This window comes from Centropristis striata, chromosome 11 (genome assembly GCF_030273125.1).
Source record: "Centropristis striata isolate RG_2023a ecotype Rhode Island chromosome 11, C.striata_1.0, whole genome shotgun sequence".
In the NCBI taxonomy this organism is placed as follows: Eukaryota; Metazoa; Chordata; class Actinopteri; order Perciformes; family Serranidae; genus Centropristis; species Centropristis striata.
The window spans coordinates 22,910,716-22,936,009 of record NC_081527.1 but is presented as its reverse complement, the minus strand read 5'-3'; the positions used below and the strand labels follow the sequence as shown (position 1 = coordinate 22,936,009).

Sequence of the window (25,294 nt, the reverse complement as noted above, 5' to 3'; positions counted from 1 at the left end):
TATTTCACTTTTTCAATTTTTTTATAATTTTCAATACAATTCATCATGGATTATGTCATAATATTGATTTAATATTACTGATGTCATGTGTCTGCCCTCTGCTGATCTTTGACCTCCTGACCTCTCCCCTCAGGGTGGAGAAGAAGGAACGAGCACGGTTAAAGACGGTGAAGTTCAATGCCAAGTCCCGAGAGCGAGGGGTGAGCAAGACTTCTTCTTCTTCTTCTTCTTCTTCTTCTTCTTCTTCTTCTTCTTCTTCTTCTTCTTCTTCTTCTTCTTCTTCTTCTTCTTCTTCTTCTTCTTCTTCTTCTTCTTCTTCTTCTTCTTCTTCTTCTTCTTCTTCTTCTTCTTCTTCTTCTTCCTCCTCCTTCTTCTTGTTTCTCGTCAGGAGGAAATAATCCTGCGTGAGTTACGGGACCCTTCTGTTTCTGTTTCTTGGAGATAAAGAGTGAATCAGTATTTACTCACAAATATAAATATAAAGTCAATGTAACACTGACAGCCAATCAGAATCCGTCATGTTCAAACTCTATTTAATAATTAATAAAGTTGAATAAATTTCCGTTTCTTCTTCAATCTTTCAGACCGACGGATGTAAAAACAAGACTTTTTTCTGTTGGAATCTGAAATGAATTATTGTTGATTTAATTCTTATTAAGCTTTTGGTTTTTACATTATTTTTGTTAATTAATTTAATTTAGCTGAATTAGTTGTTTATGGTAGCGATTCACCAGAAAACACTAAACAATTATTTAATTATTTATTTTATTTAAAAATAATATTATGTTATGCTATATTATGTTATCTTATATTATATTCAATTGTATTATATTATATTATGTTATATAATATAATATTAGAATAGATTTTATTAAATTATATTATATGATGTTATGTTATATTATATTTTATAATATATTATGGTATATTATTTAATGTTATGTAAAATTATGGCTTAATTTGATTTATTCGTTTAAATTATTTATTTAATACATTTTCTTAAAAACTAGATTCATTGGTTGAAAATATTTTAACTAAATAATGATTCACTGAGCTGTATGTTTATAGTAATTATAATATACATATATATTTATATATACATACCCACATATGTGTATGTATATGTATATACATATATATATATATATATATATATGTATGTATATGTATATACATATATATATATATATATATATATATATGTATGTATATGTATATACATATATATATATATATATATATATATATATATATGTATATGTATATGTGTATATATACATGTATTATTTGGATATTTAACTGTTTTATGGTAATTTTTGGATATTTCACTATTTCCTCTCAAATAATTTACCAATAATAATTTCAGATATTTTTTTTTCTGATATTTTTTCATAATATTCAGATATTTTCCCTTTTTTATAAATATATATATTTTGGGGGGGGGGATTTAACTAATTGTTTTCATAAATATTTACAAAATAAATTCAGATATTTTTATTTTCTTATTATTTTCTCTCTTCTTTTTTCCTCCTTGCATATTTCAAGACTTCTTCATGAATTATGCCATAATATTTATATGATATTACTGATGTCATGACTTTGATTTAATTAATTTCTGCCGCATAAATATATACATATATATATATATATAAAATTTTATTTTTTCTCCATGCCTGATGGAATGACCACAGTCACACGTCATTGCAACTTGCAAATTAGCACAAAATTAAGTTAAAGTTAAAGTTCCAGTCAAATGTAAACAAAGATTTCCCCCAAACAGAAACAAACAGAAGTGTTTCCTGTAACTCTGGTAGATTGATGACTCAGCAGTCTGTATCTGAGTCCGTCTCGTGGCGGATTTCTTTATCTGCATGTTTTATTGTGAAGTAGTGTTACTGTTTGAGCTACGTACTAATGACTGTTTGACTAATGTTTAAACCGTTAACAGCATGTTGTTGTTGTTGTTGTTGTTGAGACGTTTTCTTCTTCACCGCTCGGAGCAGCCGAGCCGCAGCAGCCGCAGCGCCTCCTCCACCACCTCCTTATTAAACCGTGTGTCGCTTTAACACGCGCCGGCAGAAGCCCCGCCCAGCGCCGCCAGGCCCCGGCCTCTAACACGCCTCACTGATGAGGAGACAAACAGCATGACTCCTCCCCCTCGCCGCATTATAGACCAACGCTTGACATCGACCTGACTGTCTGCTTCCTCCTCCTCCTCCTCCTTCTCCTCCTTACCCCCCTCCTCCTCCTGCAGCATGTGATCTGATGATCTCACCCCTCCTGCTTCCTCCTGCTCAACTTTAAATCTGTTGAACATAAAATGCTTTTAATTTAACCCTCTGAACCAGCTCAATCAGAACAACTCTAACCTGTCTTTGTACACAGACTTTCAAAAAAATCATCAAATAAGACACAAAATTACCGAAAAAAAGACACAAATCGACAAAAGAGAAACAAATTGACAAAAAGACACGAAATTACGGGGAAAAAAAATACTAATTACCAAATAAAGACACAAATTGACCAAAAAGACACAAAATAAACAAAAAAGACACCAATTTACAAAAAAGACACAAATTGACAAAAACACACAAAATTAGGAAAAAAAAGATACAAATTACCAAAAAGACACAAAATTACCACAAGAAAGGGACACATTGACAAAAAAAACACAAAATTACCACAAAAAGACACAAAATTACCCAAAAAGTCAAAAATAGTCAAATTAAGCACCAACTGCGTGTAACAAATGGTCTCAACCAATGAGACTCTGAGAATAATTAACTGAATAATAAACCTTATAACTATGACACGTTGACTCTCAGTGCTGAGCAGAATCTCAGATTAATCTTCAGGTTCCAGCTTCAGATGATGAAGGTACAAATATGTTAGATTAGTGTCGAAATCACCTTAATTGACCTTAATTATGTGACAATATGTCAAACTTGGGACTGTTAATTACCTGATGAGGATCAGGCTAAATGCTGGATGTCAGAATTTGGATTTACGTTCAGAGTTAACATCAAACTTGTTATTCCAAACTCATCGATCTCTGAGAATACTCGTCTAATGTCACTAACTTGGGCTGTCAGGGTGAGTTAACCGGTAACTAATTAACCAGAAACTAATTAACTGGATCATGACGAGACACAGGAGGCGCCACCAAAGTCCGACTCATTTTAGATTAAATAAAAGGACTGAGGAGTAATAATGAGTTTGATTGATCTGTAAATTCTCTCTTTTTTATGAACTTAAATTTCCGCCTTCTGCCTCAGTTATTAGTCTTTTTTTACCCAAAATTATGAGATTAATAGTTGAAATTATGAGATAAAAAGTCATAATTATGAAATGAAAAATCCAAATTATGAGATAAAAAGATAAAATCATGGGATAAAAAGTCGAAAATATAAAATTAAAAGTCGTAATTATAAGATAAAAATGATTTAAAAATTATAAATTTAAAAATGATGAGATAAAAAGTTTAAATTATGAGAGAAAAAGTCAAAATTATGAGATGGAAAGTCAAAAATTTGGGAGATGAAAAATCATAATTATGAGATAAAAAGTAGAAATTATGAGATGAAGTCATAATTATGAGATGTAAAGTCGAAATTATGAGATAAAATATTTAAATTATGAAATAAAGTCATAATTATGAGATAAAAAGTAGAAATTATGAGATGAAGTCATAATTATGAGATGTAAAGTCGAAATTATGAGATAAAATATTTAAATTATGAAATAAAGTCATAATTATGAGATTAAAAAAGTTGAAAATTATGAGATCCAAAAATTGAAATTATGAGATAAAAACTTGAAATTATTAGACAAAAAGGCATAATTATGGGATAAAAAGTCAAAATTCTGAGATAAAAAGTCATAATTATGAGATAAAAAAGCCATAATTATGACCAAAAAAAAAAGCGAAAGGAAGAAAGCTTATTAAAGACAAAGCATAATTTTGACTTTTTATCTCATAATTTCTTTTTTTTTTCCATAATTATCACTATCTCATAATTTCAACTTAATATGGGCACAAAAAAAACTTTTTATCTTTATAACTCTGGGAAATGGGCTTCCACAGAATCAGTATTTAATCCAACTCTGGCATGTTAATCTGGATTCATATTTCTGTCCGTGTGTGAAGTGATTTATGAGACAGTGAGCTCTGTTCTGTCGTTGGTCTCTTCTTTCTGAAAGCAGCAGCTGAGATGCGTCTCGTCTCTCTGTGTCTCTGCATGTTGTCTGCATGTTCACGTCCCACTGCTTCTGTCCACATGCTGCCTTCACTGTCAGCGCGTTAAACTCACCCTCTGAATCACCTCCAGGCTCCGTTTCTATGCAGTTGTTACTGAATGTTTTTTTAAGTTACATTTAGTTTTGTGAGATACTTTAGATAAAAGCCTGGCAGATATATTAAACATATATTTAAACGGAAGTAGGCCAGTTTTTAATATGGGGGAAAATAAACGTTTAAAAATGTTAAAATGCCAAAAATAAGTCTGATATCAAACTCAACACTTCTGTATTTAACAGTCTGCAAAGATTAGAATTAGTTGGTGAATAAAATTTGTATTGCCAGTAAAATTCAACACTTCCTGCAGATGTTTCAAGTTAAAAGCCTTCAAAGTTTAAAGTAGGTCAGACGAAAATAAGACCTTAAAAAATAAATAAAAAAGTTGCTGCACACCAATGATAACAAAAGATTTATTAGACAGCAATAAAAAAAAGACGTCTTTATTTTGTTGGTAATTGGAGGGATTTTGCCACTTTGCCCTGCTGGAAGGCTTTTATTGTGAAACATCTGTGCAGGAAGTGTTGACTTTCATCCACAGCAGTAAAAGTAGAGATGACTGTATTAGTTAGTGAATAAAAACAATATTATTGCTCACTGGAGAAAGTGTTTTTAGCATTATTAATTACACAATTACTAAAAAGTGGTATAATCATAACTTTTATCTCATAATTTTGACTTTTTCTCATAATTTTGACTTTTTATCTCATAATTATGACTTTTAATCTCATAAATTTTACTTTTCATGCCATAATTTAAAAAAAATTATATCATAATTGCAACTTTTTTTATCTCCATTTCGACTTTTTATCTCATAATTTTTACTTTATATCTCATAATTTCAACTTTTTATCTCATAATTTCGACTTTTTTATCATAATATTGGCTTTTTATCTCATAATTATGATTTGAAAAGCTAAATCTTTTTTCACAAAAAGGGAGAAAATTTTTTTAATTTTTTGCTCTGCGAATAAAAGCATCAACCAGTCATGTTTAATAGTAGGATTATAAAACAACAACACTCACAAACTTTATTAATCCTCTCAAATTTGACGCAGCTCCTTTCGTTATTACTTTTCACAATAAAAGCCTTGCTGCTAAACTTAAAGCTTTTTACTGAAAGGAAACTCAATTAAAATGTCTTTATGTTTTTGGAGCAAAATTTAGTAACTAGTAACTAATCTAGTAACTACAAATGAATAATAAAATTTGTAGTAATTTTAGTAACATTTTATTGTGCGCAGCAGCAGGTGTTGAGTTTGTATCGACAGCAGCAAAATCAGAAAAAAATGAAAAATGATCAAATATACTTTTATTTATGTGAATATTTCTATATATTCGTCAGCGTTTGGAGGCTTTGTTGAACTTGTTTACTATTTATTTTCTCCATGTTTAGTTTCACTGTTTAATTTGAGCTTTTATTTTGATTTTAGACGGTTTAGCCTCATTCTGTCCGAACCGACATCAGACTCCTCCATCTCCCTCTTCTTCCTCTTCTTTTTATTTTATTGTTTTATTCCATCATCCCTCCTCCTCTTCCTCCTCCTCCTCAGCAGTCTCTCAATGACAAGCGTAAAAAGAACCTCTTTTCCCGAAAGTTTCCGTTCTACAAGAGCAAAGAAGCGAGCGAGCAGGAGACCAGCGACATCGACCGTAAGTATCCCAGCGCGGCGTGAGGGCGGGGCTTTCTGAGGGACAGGAAGAGAGGTCAGCTGGTGGCGGCGCTGCTGCAGAACGCTGCGGGCCTGGCTGCAAAAAAAAACCTGATTTGGCACAAAAATACTGTAAAAACACAATAACCAGAGCTTGACATCTGGCTGCCGACCCCGCGGCCCGGCCGACCCTGTGGTGACTACGGCCCCTCTGCCCTCTCTGTCTGTCGCTGAAACTCAGTAACTTGTTGTTGTTGTTGTTGTTGTTTTCTCCTCGTTATTCGCTCGGCTCCGCTGACCTCAGGACAACAACGACGACTTGATTCCCAAAACCCACAGTAAGTATCCCCCACCACCTTTCTTTCTCTATCTATTTCTCTCTCTCTCCCCCCTCTCTCTCCTCTCTCTCTCTCTTAATAATAATAATAAGAAGAAGAAGAATAAATTTGATTTTTATAGCGCTTTTAAAAGGTACTCTAAGTCGCTTAGTCACAGACTTGAGACATACACAAACACAAAATGCAGAAAAAACTAAACAGAGATTAGAGATTATGAGTTCAGGTCTTGTAAGCTATTTTGAAAAGGTTTTGAGTTGATTTTTGAAGGCGTGGAGTGAGTCTGAATTGTGGATGTGAGTAGGGAGGGAGGTCCAGATAGGGGCAGCAGTGGAGAAGCTCTGTCCCCATTGGTGTGGTGCTTGGTCCTGGTGATAGGGGTCAGTAGGTTGGCGTCTGAAGATCTAAGGTGGGGGAGGGACGTTGGAGGAGATCTGTGAGGTTCATGGGGGAGAAGGTTATTGGGGGCTTTGTAGGTGATGAGCAGGATCTTGAAGTGGATTCGGTGCTGATAGTGAGCCAGTGAAGGTGCTGGAGGAGGGGAGTGATGTGTTCTCTTGGGCGGGAGTGGGTGAGCAATCGGGCAGCTGCGTTTTGGACATATTGTAGATTTTGAATGTTGGTGGAGGGGAGGCCGTAGAGAATGCTGTTACAGTAGTCCAGTCTGGAGGTTATGAAAGCATGAATTAGTGTTTCGGCAGCGGAGGAGGAGAGGATTGGACGAAGACGAAGAGGTGGAAGAAGGATGTTTTGGTGATGTTGATGTGGGTTTTGAAGGAGAGAGTTGGATCCAGGGTGATGCCGAGGTTTGGGACAGAGGGGGAGGCGTAACTGTGTCCATCGATGTTCAGTGAGAAGTCCTGGGAAGAGGGGAGGCAGGATTTGGGGCCAATGATGATGATTTCTGATTTGTTGCAGATGAGTTTGAGAAAGTTGCTGTTAATCCAGGTTTTTATGTCAGTGAGGCAGTTAGTGATGTTTTTTTGGAGAGGTAGAGTTGGGTATCGTCTGCGTAGCAATGAAATTGTAGTCTGTGATAGCATATGATGTGACTGAGGGGTAGCATGTACAGGATGAATAGGAGGGGACCAAGCACCAAGCCTTGGGGGACACCAAGTGTGACAGGATTTGCAGTTATTGATAGAGATGTAGTGAAATCTGTCCAAGAGGTAGGATTTAAACCAGAAGAGATGTTAATGCATGATTGCAGACGACTGAGGAGGATGGAGTGGTCGATGGTGTCAAAAGCAGCGCTGAGGTAGAGGAGGAGGAGAATGTTGAGGGAGTCAGAGGCGAGTAGGAGGTCGTTTGTGACTTTTAGTAGAGCGGTTTCTGTGCTGTGGTGGGTACGGAAGCCAGATTGTCTCTTAGAGTTGGTTGGAGTGGAGGTAGTGTTGGAGTTGAGCAGCAACAGAACGTTCTAGTATTTTTGATAGAAATGGGAGGTTTGAAATGGGTCTGAAATTGTCTGGGTTATCAGGTTCCAGGCCGGGCTTCTTGAGGATGGGTGTGATGGCAGCATGCTTGAAACAGGAGGGAACCATACCAGAGGTGAGGGAGGAGTTTATGATGTTGGTTATGAGTGGGATGAGGCAGGGGAGACAAGCTTTGACGAGGATGGAGGGAATGGGGTCCAGGGGGCAGGTGGGGAGTTTAATGCTTGAGAGAATATTGGAAAGGTCAGATGCGGTTATGGGTGGAAAGCAAAAAGTCTTTGGTCTGTTAGTACACACCAGTCTCTTCTCTCTCTTTCTTTCTTTCTTTCTCTCTCTCCTTCTTTCCTTCTTCACCTCCGGCTGTCGAGGATCCTCCAGACCAGACCTCCATCTCTTCACTCATTCATCAGTTTTCACTCCTCCACCTCGTCCCCTCGCTGTACCTGAGCAGCGAGGGGATGACGTCACACCTGGATCCACCTGGATCCTGTTGCAGGTTTCAGGTGTTTCAGGCGTTTACTGCTCAGTGAGTTTCTGCACAAAATACTGAATTTATTCCAAATCGGAACTGAACTGAGGTCAGTTCTCTGAGCTGCAAATACCTGGCAGTTTTTTCAAATTTTTTACTGAAATCTGTCAAAGTAAAATACCAAACAACAATATAAATAGCCTTTAAAATGTGCATGTTTTTAAAACTTATTTCACTCTTTGTTTTTGTTTTTATTCTGTAGTAATTATTTCTGGCGATTTATGTATTCAGTGATCTTTGGGCTCAGCTGGGTGTTTTGATTTCGCAGAATAAAACGACTTCACGTTCACATGAATGAGAATAATTTAAGCTTCAATATAAATGAATTAAGCCCAAATGTGCATCCAGTAATATTTACCTGGTTTCTTCTTCACAATTATTTATTTTTTCTGGTTTATATTTTCATTAATGTTTTTGTTTTATCAGGTTTTAGTGAATTTATTTCATACAGATATTGTTGCATCAATTCACATACATTTGTTGTTAAAACTGATTATTCATTTATTGTTATGATAATTTGAGTTTTGCACCGTTTGAAATGTACAGAAATGTTTGAAGTGTTGCAGCTCTCTCTCTCTCTGTGGTCACATAAAAAGTGAAACTCTTGGGTTTAACGTGTGATCTTCGGCTTATTGTCATTTCATATTCTGTCAAATATCACGGATGGTTTTATCCATATCGCTCAGTCCTGGAATAATCTTAATAAATAACTTGTTGAGGGTTTTAGTTTTTATTAGATAATGTGAAGATATTCATTTTAAAATAACATGAGTCTCCAGATTACGGTGGTTCATTTACATGAAAATTTCACAGATTAATGAGAGACAACTTCAATATTCTCTGAGATTATAAAATCATATATTTGCGCAAAAAAATCAGAAATTCTCTGAAATGAAATCAGTAAATTATGCAGGCAAAAAGTGCCACAAACTGGGATAATAGTGTTTGTTTTTTAAGTCAAGAACCACATAGGAGAGAGACAGAGAGAGAGAGAGAGAGAGAGAGAGGGAGGAGAGAGACAAAGAAAGGGGAGGAGGAAGGAGGAGAGAGAGGGGAAGAGTGAGAGAAAGAGAGGGAGGGAAGAGAAAATATACTCAAATTGCTAAATATGTTTAGACTTAAATAATCTCAGAGAATTTCTGATTTTGTTTCTCATTTAAAAAATTGGTAATTTTAGGGTTTCAGATTGGAGAATTTCAGATTTTATCCAGCAAATTTGGGAATTTATAATCACAGAAATTCTGATTTTTCTTCTCATAGGGTTAGGGTTAGGGTTCGTTGAGTTTTTTCTCTGAATATTTCCCTCCCCTGGCTGTGTAATTCTCTGAATTGGCCCTTTAACGGCATTGTTCAACTGATGCCAGTAGGACGAATCGAATGGATTCAGTCCTGAAGGATTCTTGATGACTGTGTGATATTTGAATGATTCTGTGATTATTGGGACTCGAGTCCTCAGTGTTTCCGTGGCTACGGCCGCAGGGCATAATGGGAAAGCATCTGACGCGCCGTGTCCTTGTTTGATTGCAGAACATGTGACGTCTAACGCCAGCGATAGTGAGAGTAGCTACCGTAAGTGAGACACTCTGCTAACTGTCAGCTAACCGCTAACCGCTAACTCATTAACCAGCGTCGGCTGCTGATTGGCCAATAACAGCATGACCTCACACACAGTTCAACTCCCGCCAAACGTCCGTGTGTGTGTGTGTGTGTGTGTGCGTGTGTGCGTGTGTATTTGTCTGTCTGTGTGTGTGTATTTGTCTATGTGCGTGTGTGTGTGTGTGTGTGTGCGTGTGTGTATTTGTCTATGTGCGTGCTTGTGTGCATGTATTTGTGTGTGTGTCTGCATGCGTGTCTATGTGTGTATGTGTATATATATTTGCTTTTGTGTGTGTGGATGTATATGTTTGTGTGTGTGTGTGTGTGTGTGTGTGTGTGTGTGTGTGTGTGTGTGTATGTGTGGTCATGTATGTGTCTGTGCATGTGTGAGTGCTTATGTATCTACTTAATAAAATAAATAATAACTAACAGTGCAGTTGTCTGATCATTGTGAAGAAAACACACAAAGCAAAATTTTTCAATATCTTTAATACTTTTAAACTCTTATGCACAACAGTTAAACCTTTCATTTGTTGTTGGTTGTTTACATGTTTGTTGTGAGTCTAATGACATTTAACAACGTGTGAATAGTTTCAGTTTTGTGCAGTAAAACACTGATTCTCTCCATTAAACACTCAGAGTTCACTAACGGAAGAAAAAATATGTGATACTAAACATCCTGTGTGTGTGTGTGTGTGTGTGTGTGTGTGTGTGTGTGTGTGTGTGTGTGTGTGTGTGTCAGCAGGTGGCCAGGAGGAGTACGTTCTGTCGTATGAACCCGTCACTCAGCAGGAAGGTGAGAAAACTTCTCTACAATCATTTTTTAACAGCGTATATTTGTTTTTTATTCATTGCAGTTAAATAAACAAAGTAAGTAATCGTTTCCTGTCCGACAGTGAACTACACCCGTCCCGTCATCATCCTCGGCCCCATGAAGGACCGGATCAACGACGACCTGATCTCAGAGTTCCCCGACAAGTTTGGATCCTGCGTCCCTCGTGAGTCCTCCAGACAAACGTCTCAGGTTAAAGTGGTGAAAATGAAAGCGGCTCTGATAAACACTCCTCCTCCTAATTCTTAGATACGACCCGGCCGAAGCGCGACTATGAGGTGGACGGCAGAGATTATCACTTCGTGGTGTCCAGGGAGCAGATGGAGAAGGACATCCAGGACCACAAGTTCATCGAGGCGGGACAGTACAACAACCACCTGTACGGGACCAGCGTGCAGTCGGTCCGCGAGGTGGCCGAGAAGGTACGAACGCCACAGGCTGCCCCAGGAAACGTTACAGGGACCAAATGAGCTTCCTGATCTCGGGGCGTCTGACGGGTCAGGAGTATGGTGGCCCTGAGAGCTCACAGCACTGCAACTTAAGAAGACACATGCAAATACACAAAAAACAAGCAAACTGAGAAAACGCTCATCAATTTGACAACACAAGTGCAGCATTTAGAAAACACAAAGACAACAACATATCACGTTATTTCAAGATAATTATGATTTCACATAATAACGTTATAACGATCCTAGCGTGCTGTCGTTAGCCAGCAATCAATAGCATGCTAACGTTGGCGGCTGATCATAGCTTGCTAACGTTAGCCTGATCAATAGCGTGCCAGCGTTAGCGGGCTAGCAAGACCAAGACCAACTCAATGCCGTTGAAAAAGACCAACTAAAATGTGTATCATCCATTTAATTGATGTGTTTTACTGCAATGTGATTGATGCGGGCTAACGGTATATACCACATTATCATGAAAATATAATTATCTAGAAGTAACGTGATAACATCAAGTGTGTCCAGATGTGTGTATCACTTTTAAGTGTCCTCTGGAAACACTTCTGTTGTGTTGTGGTCTTTTTCTAAATGCTGTGCTTGTGTTGTCAAATTGATGAAAACGTTTTCTCAATTTGCTTGTGTTTTGTGTATTTGCATGTGTTTCTTAAGTTGCAGCGCTGTGAGCTCTCAAGGCCACCATACAGGAGTGTATGCAGAGCACTAAGCGCCACTCACGCAGGTTCAAGCAATAGTGTACAGGTGCATCTCAATCCATGATGGAAAAGTCGATTTCCAGTAGTTCAAGTCAAATAGCCCCAACCCAGTATTGAGTCATATAGATGGACATACTTTTCAGAGGCAAACATTTAAATATTAAACATACTTTTTAAAATTGGTCTTTTGTAATATTCACATTCTTTGAAACACTGAATTGTAGGTCGTCATTATTATTAGAAGACATTAAATAAATTAAGACATGAAATGTTTCATTCTGTGTGTAATGGATCTACTATATAATGTGTTATTTCCACTTTTTGAATTGAATTACTGACATACATAAACTTTTCTATAATCTAATTTATTGAGATGCACCGATATGCAGAGCACTTAGTGCCACTCATGCAGGTTCAAGCAGGAAAGTATGCAGAGCACTTAGTGCCACTCACAGGTTCAAAGGTTCTGTCAGCAGCTCCGACCGCTGAGATAATCTCACTTTGCTTTCACTGTTTACAGAAACACCAACAGAACAAAGTCCCTCCGAGTTGAGACTCGCTGGCTGATTGTTGTCACACATTACTTCAGAAACGTATTGAAACTTTGTTTTTCTTCTTCTGTGGTTCTCAGGGTAAACACTGCATCCTGGACGTGTCAGGAAACGCCATCAAGAGACTCCAGCTGGCTCAGCTGCATCCCATTGCCATCTTCATCAAACCCAAATCTGTGGAGAACATCATGTGAGTTGGAGCGCCCCCTGGTGGCGGCTGCAGGACAGATCATTAACCCTTATCACGCCGATGTTTGTGATCACTTTGGTTTTAATCAGTTATTAGATTCTGTAAAGCATTTTGCGATATGGTGAGTATTGCGATACAATATATTGTGATTTTACTGTTTAACTGCATTTTGCGTCCACAAAATTAAATTCAGTCAGTAATTGTTTTGTCCAATAAGAGAAACTTCTCAGTCTATTCATCTCACTTCAGTCTTTTTTTCTCCACAATGTGAGTCAAACCCACAGACTGACCAACAAAGTATTCAGTCAAACTGAACTGATATCAAACATGTATGGACAACAACAATTGAAGCATTTTAACAATGCAAGTTGTAGCTGTTAAAAATTAATTGTGCAACCCCTTCAGCAACTAGGAAATGAGGAATTAAGTTACTTCAAATTGGATTAAACGTTAACAACGTTGTCTGTAACAGCCACCTTATTTATTATCGCTGGTGCCGCCATCTTAGTTGTACCAACTTCTTCTGTCACACTGACCGTCACCTCTACTGACCTCACCAGAATATAACTCAACAGCACCATCTAGTGGAACAAAAAGCTATTGATTTTATTTTAAGTACCATAGAATTCACTTCATATTATGATTTTTAAAAATATCGATACTTGGCGGACATGAATCGAAATATGGCAATGGCTTGGTTAGTTTGTTAGTTTACTAATTTGTTAGTTTGTTAGTTTATTAGCTTGTTAGTTTATTAGTTTGTTAGTTCACTTGTTTGTTTGTTTGTTTGTTTGTTAGTAAATTAATTTGTTTACTAGTTTATTTGTTTATTAGTTTGTTAGTTTGTTGTTTATTGGTTTATTAGTTTGTTTACTAGTTTATTAGTTTGTTGTTTATTGGTTTATTAGTTTGTTAGTATGTTAAATTGTTTATTAGTTTACCAGTTTGTTAGTTTATTAGTTTGTTAGTTTATTAGTTTTTTAGTTCACTTGTTTGTTAGTAAATTCATTTGTTTACTAGTTTATTGGTTTATTAGTTTGATAGTTTGTTTATTGGTTTATAAGTTTGTTTACTAGTGTATTAGTTTGTTAGTATGTTAACTTGTTTGTTAGTTTACCAGTTTGTTAGTTTATTAATAAATTATTTTGTTAGTTTACTTGTGGTTGTTTGTTCCTGCAGGGAGATGAACAAGCGTCTAACGGAGGAGCAGGGCAGGAAAACCTTCGACAGAGCCACCAAGCTGGAGCAGGAGTTCACCGAGCATTTCACAGGTCACTCTCAACTCCTCATACACGACTCATCAGTCTGTCATCAGCATGAGATACTATATCAGTGTAATTTAGATCAGAGGTTTTTTGCAGCATTTTTTTGGTTGATGCTGTTTGTTCAACACTTTTGCTGCTAAATTTTACCTTTTTTTTTCACTCAAGAATTAATAAAAATGTAAAAAAGTCCTCCAGAAATCCGCATTCAGACTCCAACACCTTTAGACGTCATTGAGGGAAAATTATCTCAATAAAATTCACCACGACGTGAAATATGCCTCATAGTTACAAGAAAAGTGTAAAAAATAATAAAATCAGAAATCTAATAATAAAGAAAAACAACTTTATGATAAGAAGAAACTCATTGCAGGAAAGTAATTTAATAATCATGAAAAAAAAACAATCCTTGTAATTTTTTCGCATAATTAAGATCTCTTAATTATTTTTTATATATATAATATATATGTAGATGTTCCGGAGAGACCTCCAACATGGCAGCAGCATAACTAGTGAGCTCCCCAACTTTAAATGTGGGACGCCCTGCTAAGTATCATTAGGCGAATATAGAACGTGACAAATATCAAACAGAAAGGGCAGAGAGAATGCCGAGAGGAAAAACGGGTAAAAAGTTTCAAAAACCCGAGTTAAACGCAGACAGAGACGACGAACAATTTTCGTTAGCATCAGAGCTAACAGGAGAGGATCACGAGCTAGCAGCGGCTACGCCATCGAGGGAGCCGAGCCCGTGCAGCGGAAAAGAAGCGGCACAGTCCACTCAAGAAATGGTAAATATGGAGACAATACTTGGAGAACTACGTGAGTTCCGTCGTGAGAACACGGACACTCTCAAGGAAATGAAGGAAGAGCTCAGGGAAACAAATAACAGGATAGACAACGCTGAGACACGGATAATGGAAGCTGAAGAGCGCCTGCAGCATATTGAGGATACTACACTTGAACTCCTGGAGCTACAGAAACAGTTCAAAAACAGGTTGGTGGATCAGGAGGCACAGATGGAAACACCTCGGAGTTCTATAAAGTGCTCAGAGAACCAGTGATCGCCTTGATAAAGAATACATTTAACTGGGTGCTAAAAGAGGGAGAAATCCAGATTTCTTGGAGGGAAGCCTACATTTCGGTTATCAAGGACAAAATGGAGTGTTGTAATTATAGAGCAGTTAGTGTCCTGAACCAGGACTATAGATTATTCACTGCTATCCTAGCTAGAGATACGGGAAACGACTAAAATCAGAATCTTTAACTCCAATGTAAAATCCGTCCTGCTCTATGGGGCAGAGACATGGAGAATCAATAAGATCACAATAAATAAAGTGCAAACCTTCATAAACAAATGTCTCAGAAGAATCCTGAAAAATGTACTGGCCGAACAAGATCAGCAACAACGATCTGTGGACAAGAACAAAACAACCCCCAGCAGCAGACGAGATTGGACGAAGAAGATGGAGATGGATCGGGCACACATTACACAAACCAGTGGCAAACACCACCAGACAGGCTCTGACCTGGAACCCTCAAGGGAAGAGAAGCAGAGGACGTCCTAAAAACACCTGGCGCCGGGACCAAGAGACTGGGAGGCACCTGGTCGCAGATAGAAAAGAACGCCAGTGACCACGAACTCTGGAGGTCCCTTGTCGACGGCCTTTACCCCAGTAGGGTGTAAGGCAGGTGATGGTGATGGTGATGATGATGATGATGATGATGATGATGATGATGGTGATGATGATGATGATGATGATCCTAGCTAGACGCTTAGAAACAATTCTGCCAGACGTAATTAATCAGGAGCAGACAGGTTTTATAAAGCAGAGACAGACACAGGACAATATCCGACGGACATTACATATTATGCAAAACATTAGAAAAAAACGAATAGAAGCGATAATATTAGGTTTGGACGCAGAAAAAATATAAATGTATTTTTTTATTTGATATATATGTTATATTTATATATTTTATATATATATATATTATATTTATAAATATATATATGTATAATATATATCTAAAAAGATAATAATAACATACTCTTTAATCTGCTAAAGACTTATTATGATTATCTATTATTATAAATATAAAATAATAACTATTGTTTAATATATATTGTCTTGCAGAGATTAGCCATATTATTATCTTTTGGGAGGAAAGTGTTTTATATCAAAAAGAGGAAAATGAACAAAAATAATTTTAAAAGAAAAAAATGGGTAACACTTTACAATAACCATCATTTATAAATGGTAAACAGATAGTTTATTAATGTTTAATCATAATTTCTAAACCATATATAGATAATTTAGAATGGTAAATACATAATGTATTAATGTTGAACTAACTACATCATTTATAAATGCTTAGATAGATGGTATATTAATGTAAGTTTATAGTTACTTTACCATTAACAAACAATTCAATTATAATTAATAGTTTTAGTTGCACTCATTTTAACATTTTTAACACCATATTAAGTATGTTAATGATTTTTGAAATGATTCTTATACCTTTAAGAAATTAGTTACATTTTTTTTAAGATTAAATATGTATAGCACTTCGTAATTGTTAATAATTGGTTTGTAACCATCTATAAACAATATTTAGTTGGTTATTGTAAAGTGTTACCATAAAATGTACACAAAATAGAAAGGGTCTGATAAACAGATATGTATGTCTCTTTATAGGTTCAGTGTTGGTTTGAAAGATGAAGTTTTGTGTTTGTCTCTGGTTTCCTTCAGCCGTGGTTCAGGGAGACACTCTGGAGGAGATCTACGATCAGGTGAAGCAGATCATCGAGGAGCAGTCGGGTCCTTTCATCTGGGTCCAGTCCAAGGAGAAGTTATGAGGAGCAGAACTGAGTCTGCTGCACAGCTCCTCTCTTCAGATCCACTCGCTTTTATTCTGAAAGGAAAACTCCCCCCCCCCCGATCCACGTCACGGTCTCATTTTATTCCCTTTTCTTTGCCTGATTAAGACTCCATCGTTGGGTTTCCTGACCAGCAGAGAAAAGCACACAGGAAGTAAGCTGACATCACTCCCCACGGTACGGCTCCTTAATGTTTAAGGGAGGAGAAGAAGAAGACGAGTCCATGAAAGTGGCGAGAAGGCTCCGTCAATCTTTTGGTCATTTGGATTTACGGTTCACAAAACAATAGTAAAAAACAAATGAGTGGTCATTTGATTTTAAAATACAAACATTAAAGTGTAAGTACAAGGCTTTTTGATTCATCAGGGTCAGAGGGATAGACTATTTAAAACAGGATTTGATTTTTGTTTTCTAGTTATAATTAAAAAAATTGAAATCAAAACATTTCCAAGCAGACAGCACACTTCAGACCCTGAGACTCTTATTTTGAAGGGGAGCGGTCCCTGTTTCCGACTCTGGACTTCCTTTTTCAGTTTTCATTATACGACTTAGATAACCAGGCAAACTTACGATTTGAGTGCTTTTTTAAAATAAAAATTATATAAGTAATTACAAGAAAAAATTCTTCGTACATAGAAAAATCTGGAAAATTGTTTTTCATTTTTCCTATAAAAATTACTTTGATTTTATTCCAAGAAATCTCTCATAATTGTCAAAAATGACATAAAACTGACAGAATTTTAACAAAACTAGAAAGAATTTCAGGATTATTTTGATCACGTCTGCACAATTCCATAAAAAATTCTTAATACAGAGAAAATTCTGAAAAATTATTTTTCATATTTCTGATAAAAAATACTTTAATTTTATTCAGAGAAATTTCTCATAATTGTCAAAAATTCTACATACAACAGACAATTAAAAAAGCTAAATTTAGTGAAAATACAAGAAAATGATCCCAAACTTTTATAAGTTTTACTGCTGATAACAATTTTTTTTTCAGTATGCATTATACAACTTTATTATCGAACAAACGTACATTTTGAGTTACATGCTTTTTCAGTCAACAACGAGAAAACAAATATGCATATTTTATTTATGTGGCTGCAATTTGAAAAGAAGAATAAACTTTATTCATCGACCATTCACGCTTTTATTTTATAAATGACAACTTCCGGTCGCAGAATAAGAAGTAACAGGCGTTTTTTCGATTTAAATTTTTCTTATTTTAACTAGAAAATAAAAATCAAACACATTTTATCTATCCGTCTATCCCTTTCTGACCCAGATGAAGTAAAAAGCAAGTTGTATTTCTTAATTTTAGTATTTGTATTTTGATTCAAAAATCAAATAACCACTCGTTTTTTGTTTTTTAAATGTCCTTTTGTGAACAACAATTCCAACGACCAAAAGATACAAGGACCGAGAAGAAATGCACGGAGAAGATTTTATCCTTTGTTTTTTGTTTGTGGGTTTTTTTCACTTTTTTTTTGTCTTGTAAGGTAAGATGGACGGAGGTTCAGTCTCTCTTGTGTCTGTCGGAGACACAAAAAGCAAAACTTTGCACGTTTGAGCTTTAACAGCATGTCAGTTACCAAGCCGTTTATTTCCCATCAGCCCCTGCAGCGTCTCTTCTTCTGTTCTGCATTTCATCATTTTCTGTTTGTTGTTTTTCCCGCCTGGTGAGCTGCGGCTCGTCGCTGCTGCAGGATGTTTGTCTCTGCAGGGTTCCTGCTCGGCCGCCAGGGGGCGCCGTGGAGCCGCTCGCTGCCTTCAAACTCACTTTCACACTTTGTGGCTCAACATTTCACTTTTTTTTTTTACACATTTAGTTTGACCTGCAGCTGGCGAGGTCAAAGGTCACAGCGTTTCATTAAATCTAACGACACTGTAAAAAAAAAAATTTCTCTCTCATTTCTGTCTGAAAAAGAATCTGAAGCCTAAAAAAAAATCAGTTTTAGTAATAAAAATATTTTGAAAAAAATACCACTTTAAATTCACCAAAGAAAACTAAATAATTGGAGAAATATTGTCATTATTATGAGAATATTGTCTATAATTACTAAAAAAAATTCTGATAATTTTCTCATGACAATGGGCAATGAATGGCCTTTGATCACATTTTATAATTGTCTCATAATTCTATGAAAACTAACATAAGATTATTTTGATCACGTCAGCATTAAAAAACTTTCAAAACTACAACAAAAATCTGGAAAATATTAATTATTTCATATTTCTGAAAAAGTTCACTTTACTTTTACTATGATAAAACTAATAATTTAGAAAATGATTCATATAACTGACAGAATTCTCAGAAAGCTAAATTAAGAGAAATTACAAAAAAATTAATTCAAGAAAATGATCTGAATCCATCTCGTACTTAGTTTTTTTTTTTATTCCAAGAAAAATCAGGAAAAATATGAATTCTTTATTTCATAATTCCCCCCAAAAAATGTGAAAAAGCAGAATTACTAAAACCCCATTTTAATTATTCTGTTAGAAAATATTCTTTTAATTATCTCATAATTAAATATAAGGAAAACAAAGAAATAATTTTAAGAAACCTTCTTCATAATAAGAAATTAATAAGTGAGAAACCTGTTTCATAATTAAGAGAAATTTATTAAAAAAACCAAATCATAATTATCTTGTAATTATCTCAGAATTCAGAGAATAATAATCTACGTCAATAAATCAAATAGAATTATTAAAAGTGAGTTTTAGCTACAGGATAATTATTTTATAATCCAGAGAAAGACATATTTTTTTATTTAAAGAAAAATTCTCATAACTTCAAGAAAAATGTCCCAGATATCTTATATATTTTTTATTTAATAAACAAAGAGCGAAAAAATTGTGAAACTGCTGAATTATTGAAAAAAAAATCCCCATTAAATTAAGAGAAAACTCATAATATTCCAATTTATTCCAAGAAAAAACAAAATGTGACAACTACAAGAAGAAAATCACAAATATGAGTTCCTAATTTCATAATTACAGAAATTTTATTTAGTTATTTTCAGAAATGCATCACTGAGGTCAGAATTATTGGGGGAAAAATTAAAACTTAGAAGAAACTTGTTGCAGGAAAATGATTTAATGAAACTAAGATCTCTGAATTATTTAAATAAAGTTAAAAAAAAATGAACAATCAATGTGTGAAAATGTTAAATTACAGGAAAACGTTTTCAATAATTACAACAAAACAGTTTTCACATCAAACATGAAACCGTTTTCTTGTAATTATGAGATGTTTTGTTTGTTTTTCTTTGGTGAAATTAAAGAGATTTAAAATAAAACTTTAAAGACAGAATGACAAGAAGTTTTACAGTGAAACTCTGATTTTAAACATCAAATAAACTCCATGATTAGTTTTTATTATTATTATTATTATTATTGATGTTATTCTGGGTGTGTTGGGGTGTTGTTGTTGGGCGCGGCGCCCTCTCGGGACGCAAGTTCGAACCCCGTCAGGCGTCCCTCAGCGTCGTCAGTGTGTTACCACGGAAACGACGTGGATCATGTGATCCGCAGGTTATTATTGTACAATGAGATTTTGACAGATATTTAACCCTCGGTAAACTGCCTATTTTGTTATAATAAAAGTCTATATTGAACTTTACTTAAGCACTACTACTACGGGAATTATTTTCTTTGCATTGTTAATCATATATGAATAGAAAAGTATAAAGATATTTGAATATGAATATATATTTTTTCTTTTTCTTTGATCACCACCTCCTCTGTCTTTTAATTTTCTTTTTTAAGCATAATAAAAACTTAACAAGAAAACAGGACGTGCTGCACTTTTCTCTTCTTCTTGTGAGTTTTAGTCATAAGATATTTATAAGAGATTTTAGGAGAATATTGTTTATAATTACTAAAAATGAATTCTCATCATTTTCTCATAACAATGGACATTAAAAGGCCTTTAATCATTTTGTTTTGGGGGGTTTTAAATCATACAGAGAAAAATCTGGAAAACTATTTTTCATATTTCTGATAAAAAAAATCCTTAAATTTTATTACAAGAAATCTCTCGTAATTGTCAAAAATTAAACATAACTATTTGTCTCTTCATTTCGAGAAAACTGACATAATTGTGAAGATTATTTTCATCTCATCAGCACTCTGAAAAATGTGGAAAATATAAATTACTAATTTCATATTTCTGAAACGATTCACTTAAATTTTATTACAAGAAATATCTTATAATCGTCAGAAATACATATAGCTGACAGTATTTTAAGATGCTAAATTAAAATAAATTACGAGAAATAAATTACAGAGAATTTCAAGATTATTTTGATCACATCTGCATGATTTAATTAAAAAATCTTAATACAGAGAAAAATCTGGATTATTTTTTTTTCATATTTCATTTGCATTAATTTTATTAGGAGAAATATAATAGTCAAAAAATCTTCATATAATTGAGTATTAAAAATGCTAAATTCTGTGAAAATACAAAACTTTTGCGTTTTAGTGCTGCTGATGATTGTTATTAAGATATTAAAAGAATATTGTCTATCATTACCAAAATGAATTCTCATAATTTTTTCGTAACAATTGACACTAAAAGGCCTTTGATAGTTTTGTCGTTGTGATCGGACCACAGGTGAAGCTTGGGTTGATTTGTGAATTTGAACTGATGTGGATTAAATGCAGCATTTACATCCAACTCCATTTAAGCTCTGATAAGAAACAACCAGAGAAATTCATGTTTATTTAGAATAAATACCTTTTTGATTACAAATGCTTTCTACTTAATCCCATTACTAAATATAAATCAGGTAATTTGATTATAATTATGTTAATTATTAATCAGTGTTCTAATTTGATAGTTTAGCAACTTTATAAGACTGATTTAGGTGAATTGGCTATATTTTCTCTGTTTTACAGTGTTGCACCGATCCAGATGACTTGGAGTAAATCAAGTCATAATTTCTTATAATTAATAATTATTTATGATAATTAATATTTCTGATAGCCATCACATAACCACACTTTTGAACCGTGAGATCCACACAAGTGTTGCTCGGGTTCATCCTTACATATTTGATATCCTTATGGGAGGGATAGCATTTATGATAATGCCTTTTTTTGTTACATATTTGATGCCCGTGCAAGGTATAATTTATTCATGAAAGAGGCATCCTAAATTCCCAACATTCCTTATTAATTCCAGGTTTGTTACTTTAAGTAGATGAATGGTGTTTCACAAGAAGAAGTGCTGCAGAGTGTTGCCATATTCATTGTGTGTGTAGTAAAGAAAGAATCACTGTAGTGAAGGTAAGTTATTGTCAGCACTTTAAATAAGAGCCAGCAGGTGGAGCCAGACACACATCACTGTTATTATTGAAGCAGGTCAGTGAACGCCTCTTGGCCTCTTGGAGCGAGGACTTGATCCCGTCTCTGTGTTGATGCATCTGGTCCACGTGGATCCTCCAGTCCTGCAGACCGACACACTGGCTGTATCCCAATGTCAAGGATCCTTCTGTAGGATCCTTCCTTCGGAGTCGGGTCCTCCAGAGGCGAGGCCAGAGTCCTTCCTTTCACTGGTATAACACACAAATGGAGCAGCCTTCAGAGTGTGGGCGGCTGTGGCTCATTCAGTGTAAACTGAAAATACTTATATATTTAAATTCATATTGTGCCGCCGGTGTCTCGTTTCTTTCATTTTTAAATATCCCGGTGTGCGCAAGGCTTTATGGGTACTCAGAGCGCACGGAGGATACAAACATGCATCCTTGGAATTTGGGCAAAAGACGGACTCTGTCCTCTGGAGGATCCTTCCTTGACATTGGGATACAGCTACAGACCACAGGCTGCTCACAAACACCTCAAACTGAAGGAAACAACAGAAAGCATGCTGGGAAACTGCAGCTACTGTCTCAGTTATCATTACTGTAATCATAACAATTATCTGCAGTAATACAGCGGTTGCAGTTTGCATGTTTTCATGATCACAGCTGATCCATAAGACAATATTTTATCACCACTTTTTGCTTTGAGACAAAACCAACAGATGGATGTCAGCCTGTTGCCTTCAGGGACTAGTGAGACGTTCAAGTGTAAAATCTGCAGAAATTCACTAAACAACTGAGTGTAATAAATAAGTGCTCACAGAAAAGTTTGTTTCTTTAAAGGCTGTGAGCTGTGACTCTCTTATTGAGGGTTCAAGGTAGGAAGGGAGGCGTTATCAAGCTTTCCACATTTCCACCTCCTTTGACAAATGAGAGCAGAGCAGGAAGTGACGGTGAATCTTTATTGATCTTTAAATCAAACAAAACACAAAACAAAACCCCCATCAGCCCTTGCACAGGAAGTGTCAGATGGGTGTGGCCCTCCACTCCTTGCCCTCGGTCAGAGCCCTCGGTTGGTGGATGAACACGCTGTATCGGACGCCCTGATTGGCCGATGCCCTTACAAATCTGCTGTTTGCCGTCATGGTGACGGCTTTCAGGGAGTCTCCGGTGCCAAAGATCATTAGCGAGCGGCGGTTGACCTTGGCGCTGGGCGTGAGGCGCAGTGTGCGCTCCGACGGCCGGTCGTCCACCAGATGGAGGCGAGTGAGCAGCTTCTGAGCGCGCTCCTTCTCGCCCGGCCCCCCCAGCGTGTCCAGGATCAGCTGGAAGTCTGCGACGGCCGCGCGGCAGGCGAACAGCTCCTTGCCCTGCATGAAGGCATCGAGCTGCGGCAGCACCTGCAGCTGCCGCTCCTGTGCCGCCTGCTCCGTCAACACCGGCTCCCTAAAGGTGAAGTGACATCGTCCATGACTCAGCGATGACACATACGTGATAAGCGTGGTGATGTCCAGATTCACACGCGGACACTCCTCCACCTTCACCTGAGCGGGGAACGCCAGGCTTGCCACCACAGTGCCGCGGTCGACTCGAGTCAGCTCTGACTCCTCGTTATTATCTTCCACCGGCTCCGGCTCCTCCTCTTCCTCCTCCTCCTCTTCATCCTCCTCCTCCATCATTACAGCATTGACAGCGACGATGTCTCCGCGGACGGCGACACCCATGTCCTTGAGACGGTTGGCCATGGGGCAGGAGACGCCATTATAGAAGGCGAATACGATGTGTGGGTGTCGGTACTGGACAGGCTGCTGACCGCTGGCCTGGAGGAAGTCCTCAGCCTGGCTGATGATGCTCTTGTCTCCGTACTGGCCCCGCCCCTGCCAAATGTTATGCAGAGCCTCCGCCTTCCTGCCTACCGCTTTCACCCAGGTGTGTCCCCCGTTCGCCACCACATCCACCACCAGCGTCTGCCGGTCGCCGGCCGCGTCCAGGTAGGTGAAGACGTGCAGCAGAGCAACAACGTCGTCCAGACTCTCCACCGACTCAACGATGGCCGTCAGGTGAGTCAGGTTGGTGCTGTGCAGATGAGACTCTTTCACCTGCAGCTCTCCGGCCTCCACGCGTCGCAGGAAGCGCAGCTCTGCTCGCAGTTTACCACACAGCTTCTGGTGACCCTCCACGCCCTGACACAGGTGCTCCGCACGCTGCAGCAACACCTGAGCCGAGCTGATTCGCTGTTGCAGCACTGCCTGCATAGACATGACGGCTACATCACACCTGAGGAGAAACAGTAAACTGTAAGTGTTTTAATAGAGTCTGATCTGAAACATTAACAGTAAACTATAAGTGTTTTTAATAGAGTCTGATCTGAAACATAAACAGTAAACTATAAGTGTTTTAATAGAGTGTAATCTGAAACAAACAGTAAACTATAAATGTTTTAATAGAGTCTGATCTGAAACATAAATAGTAAACTATAAGTGTTTTAATGGAGTTAGCTCATTAGCTCTGATGCTAACTTTGTGACGTCAGCCAGTCAGCTCAACTCAGTCTGAAGTTTGTGGTGTCCTATTTCCGGTCACATAAAAACAGATTTAAATATTTAAAACGTTCAGTAAACAAACGTGTGGTGGACTTACGGCAGCAGAGACGAACTTTAATTCGGAGCTAACGGATAACGCTAATGCTAACACCGACAGCGGCGTCTGCGTCTTCTTCTCCGCTGGAAGGTTGTACTAGGAAGCTTCCGGGGTTTTCAGAATAAAAGCGTCACCTCCTGTCACGTGTTTGTGACTGTTTTGTTAATATATGTGTGTGTATATGTATACATATATGTATATATATGTATATGTATATGTGTGTATATATATATGTGTGTGTGTGTATGTATATATATATATATATATATATATATATATGTGTGTATGTGTATATGTGTGTATATATGTGTGTGTGTGTACATACACACACACACACACACACACAGTCATGGGAAATGTATTAGACCACCATTGTTTTTTTTCAATTACTTAATTTTAATGCCTGGTACAACTAAATTTGTTTGGACAAAAATAATGATAACAAGACTAGCTCATAGGAGTTTAATTTTAATTTAAGAGCTGATATCTAGACATTTTCCATGGTTTTCTTGATAAAAACCAAAATCATTATCAAGAAAACCATGGAAAATGTCTAGTTATTTGTTCTTAAATTAAAATTAAACTCCTATGAGCTAGTCTTGTTATCATTATTTTTGTCCAAACAAATGTAC

General features: G+C 36.5%; 2 protein-coding genes across 13 annotated transcripts in view; one reads left to right on the top strand and one right to left on the bottom strand.

The window, feature by feature from the left end:
* dlg1b (discs large MAGUK scaffold protein 1b) overlaps positions 1-20,509 on the top strand; it is a 156,884-nt gene extending 136,375 nt beyond the window's left edge. For 5 of the 12 annotated variants that reach the window (XM_059344337.1, XM_059344348.1, XM_059344341.1 and 2 more), the window contains 9 exons: positions 134-200; positions 5,848-5,947; positions 9,774-9,815; positions 10,588-10,638; positions 10,739-10,840; positions 10,924-11,096; positions 12,465-12,574; positions 13,754-13,845; positions 16,587-20,509. In XM_059344337.1, coding sequence (XP_059200320.1) covers positions 134-200; positions 5,848-5,947; positions 9,774-9,815; positions 10,588-10,638; positions 10,739-10,840; positions 10,924-11,096; positions 12,465-12,574; positions 13,754-13,845; positions 16,587-16,693 — 844 coding nt within the window. In that variant the 3' untranslated portion in view covers positions 16,694-20,509. Of the gene's footprint in view, positions 1-133; positions 201-5,847; positions 5,948-9,773; positions 9,816-10,584; positions 10,639-10,738; positions 10,841-10,923; positions 11,097-12,464; positions 12,575-13,753; positions 14,270-16,586 lie in introns of those variants that run through there. The other 7 variants (XM_059344338.1, XM_059344340.1, XM_059344339.1 and 4 more) reach the window with 2 other exon arrangements.
* Positions 20,510-22,750: 2,241 nt separating this feature from the next.
* c11h7orf25 (chromosome 11 C7orf25 homolog) lies at positions 22,751-24,804 on the bottom strand. The gene is made up of 2 exons (XM_059344349.1): positions 24,663-24,804; positions 22,751-24,300 (listed from the first exon to the last, which is right to left on the bottom strand). Exon 2 carries the CDS (start codon positions 24,282-24,284, stop codon positions 23,049-23,051), a length of 1,236 nt encoding a protein of 411 aa, XP_059200332.1. The 5' UTR covers positions 24,285-24,300; positions 24,663-24,804; the 3' UTR covers positions 22,751-23,048.
* Positions 24,805-25,294: the final 490 nt, after the last annotated feature.

Bases quoted from the DNA above. Each gene is read 5' to 3' on its own strand.
- c11h7orf25 (XM_059344349.1), bottom strand. From the start codon at position 24,284: ATGTCTATGCAGGCAGTGCTGCAACAGCGAATCAGCTCGGCTCAGGTG.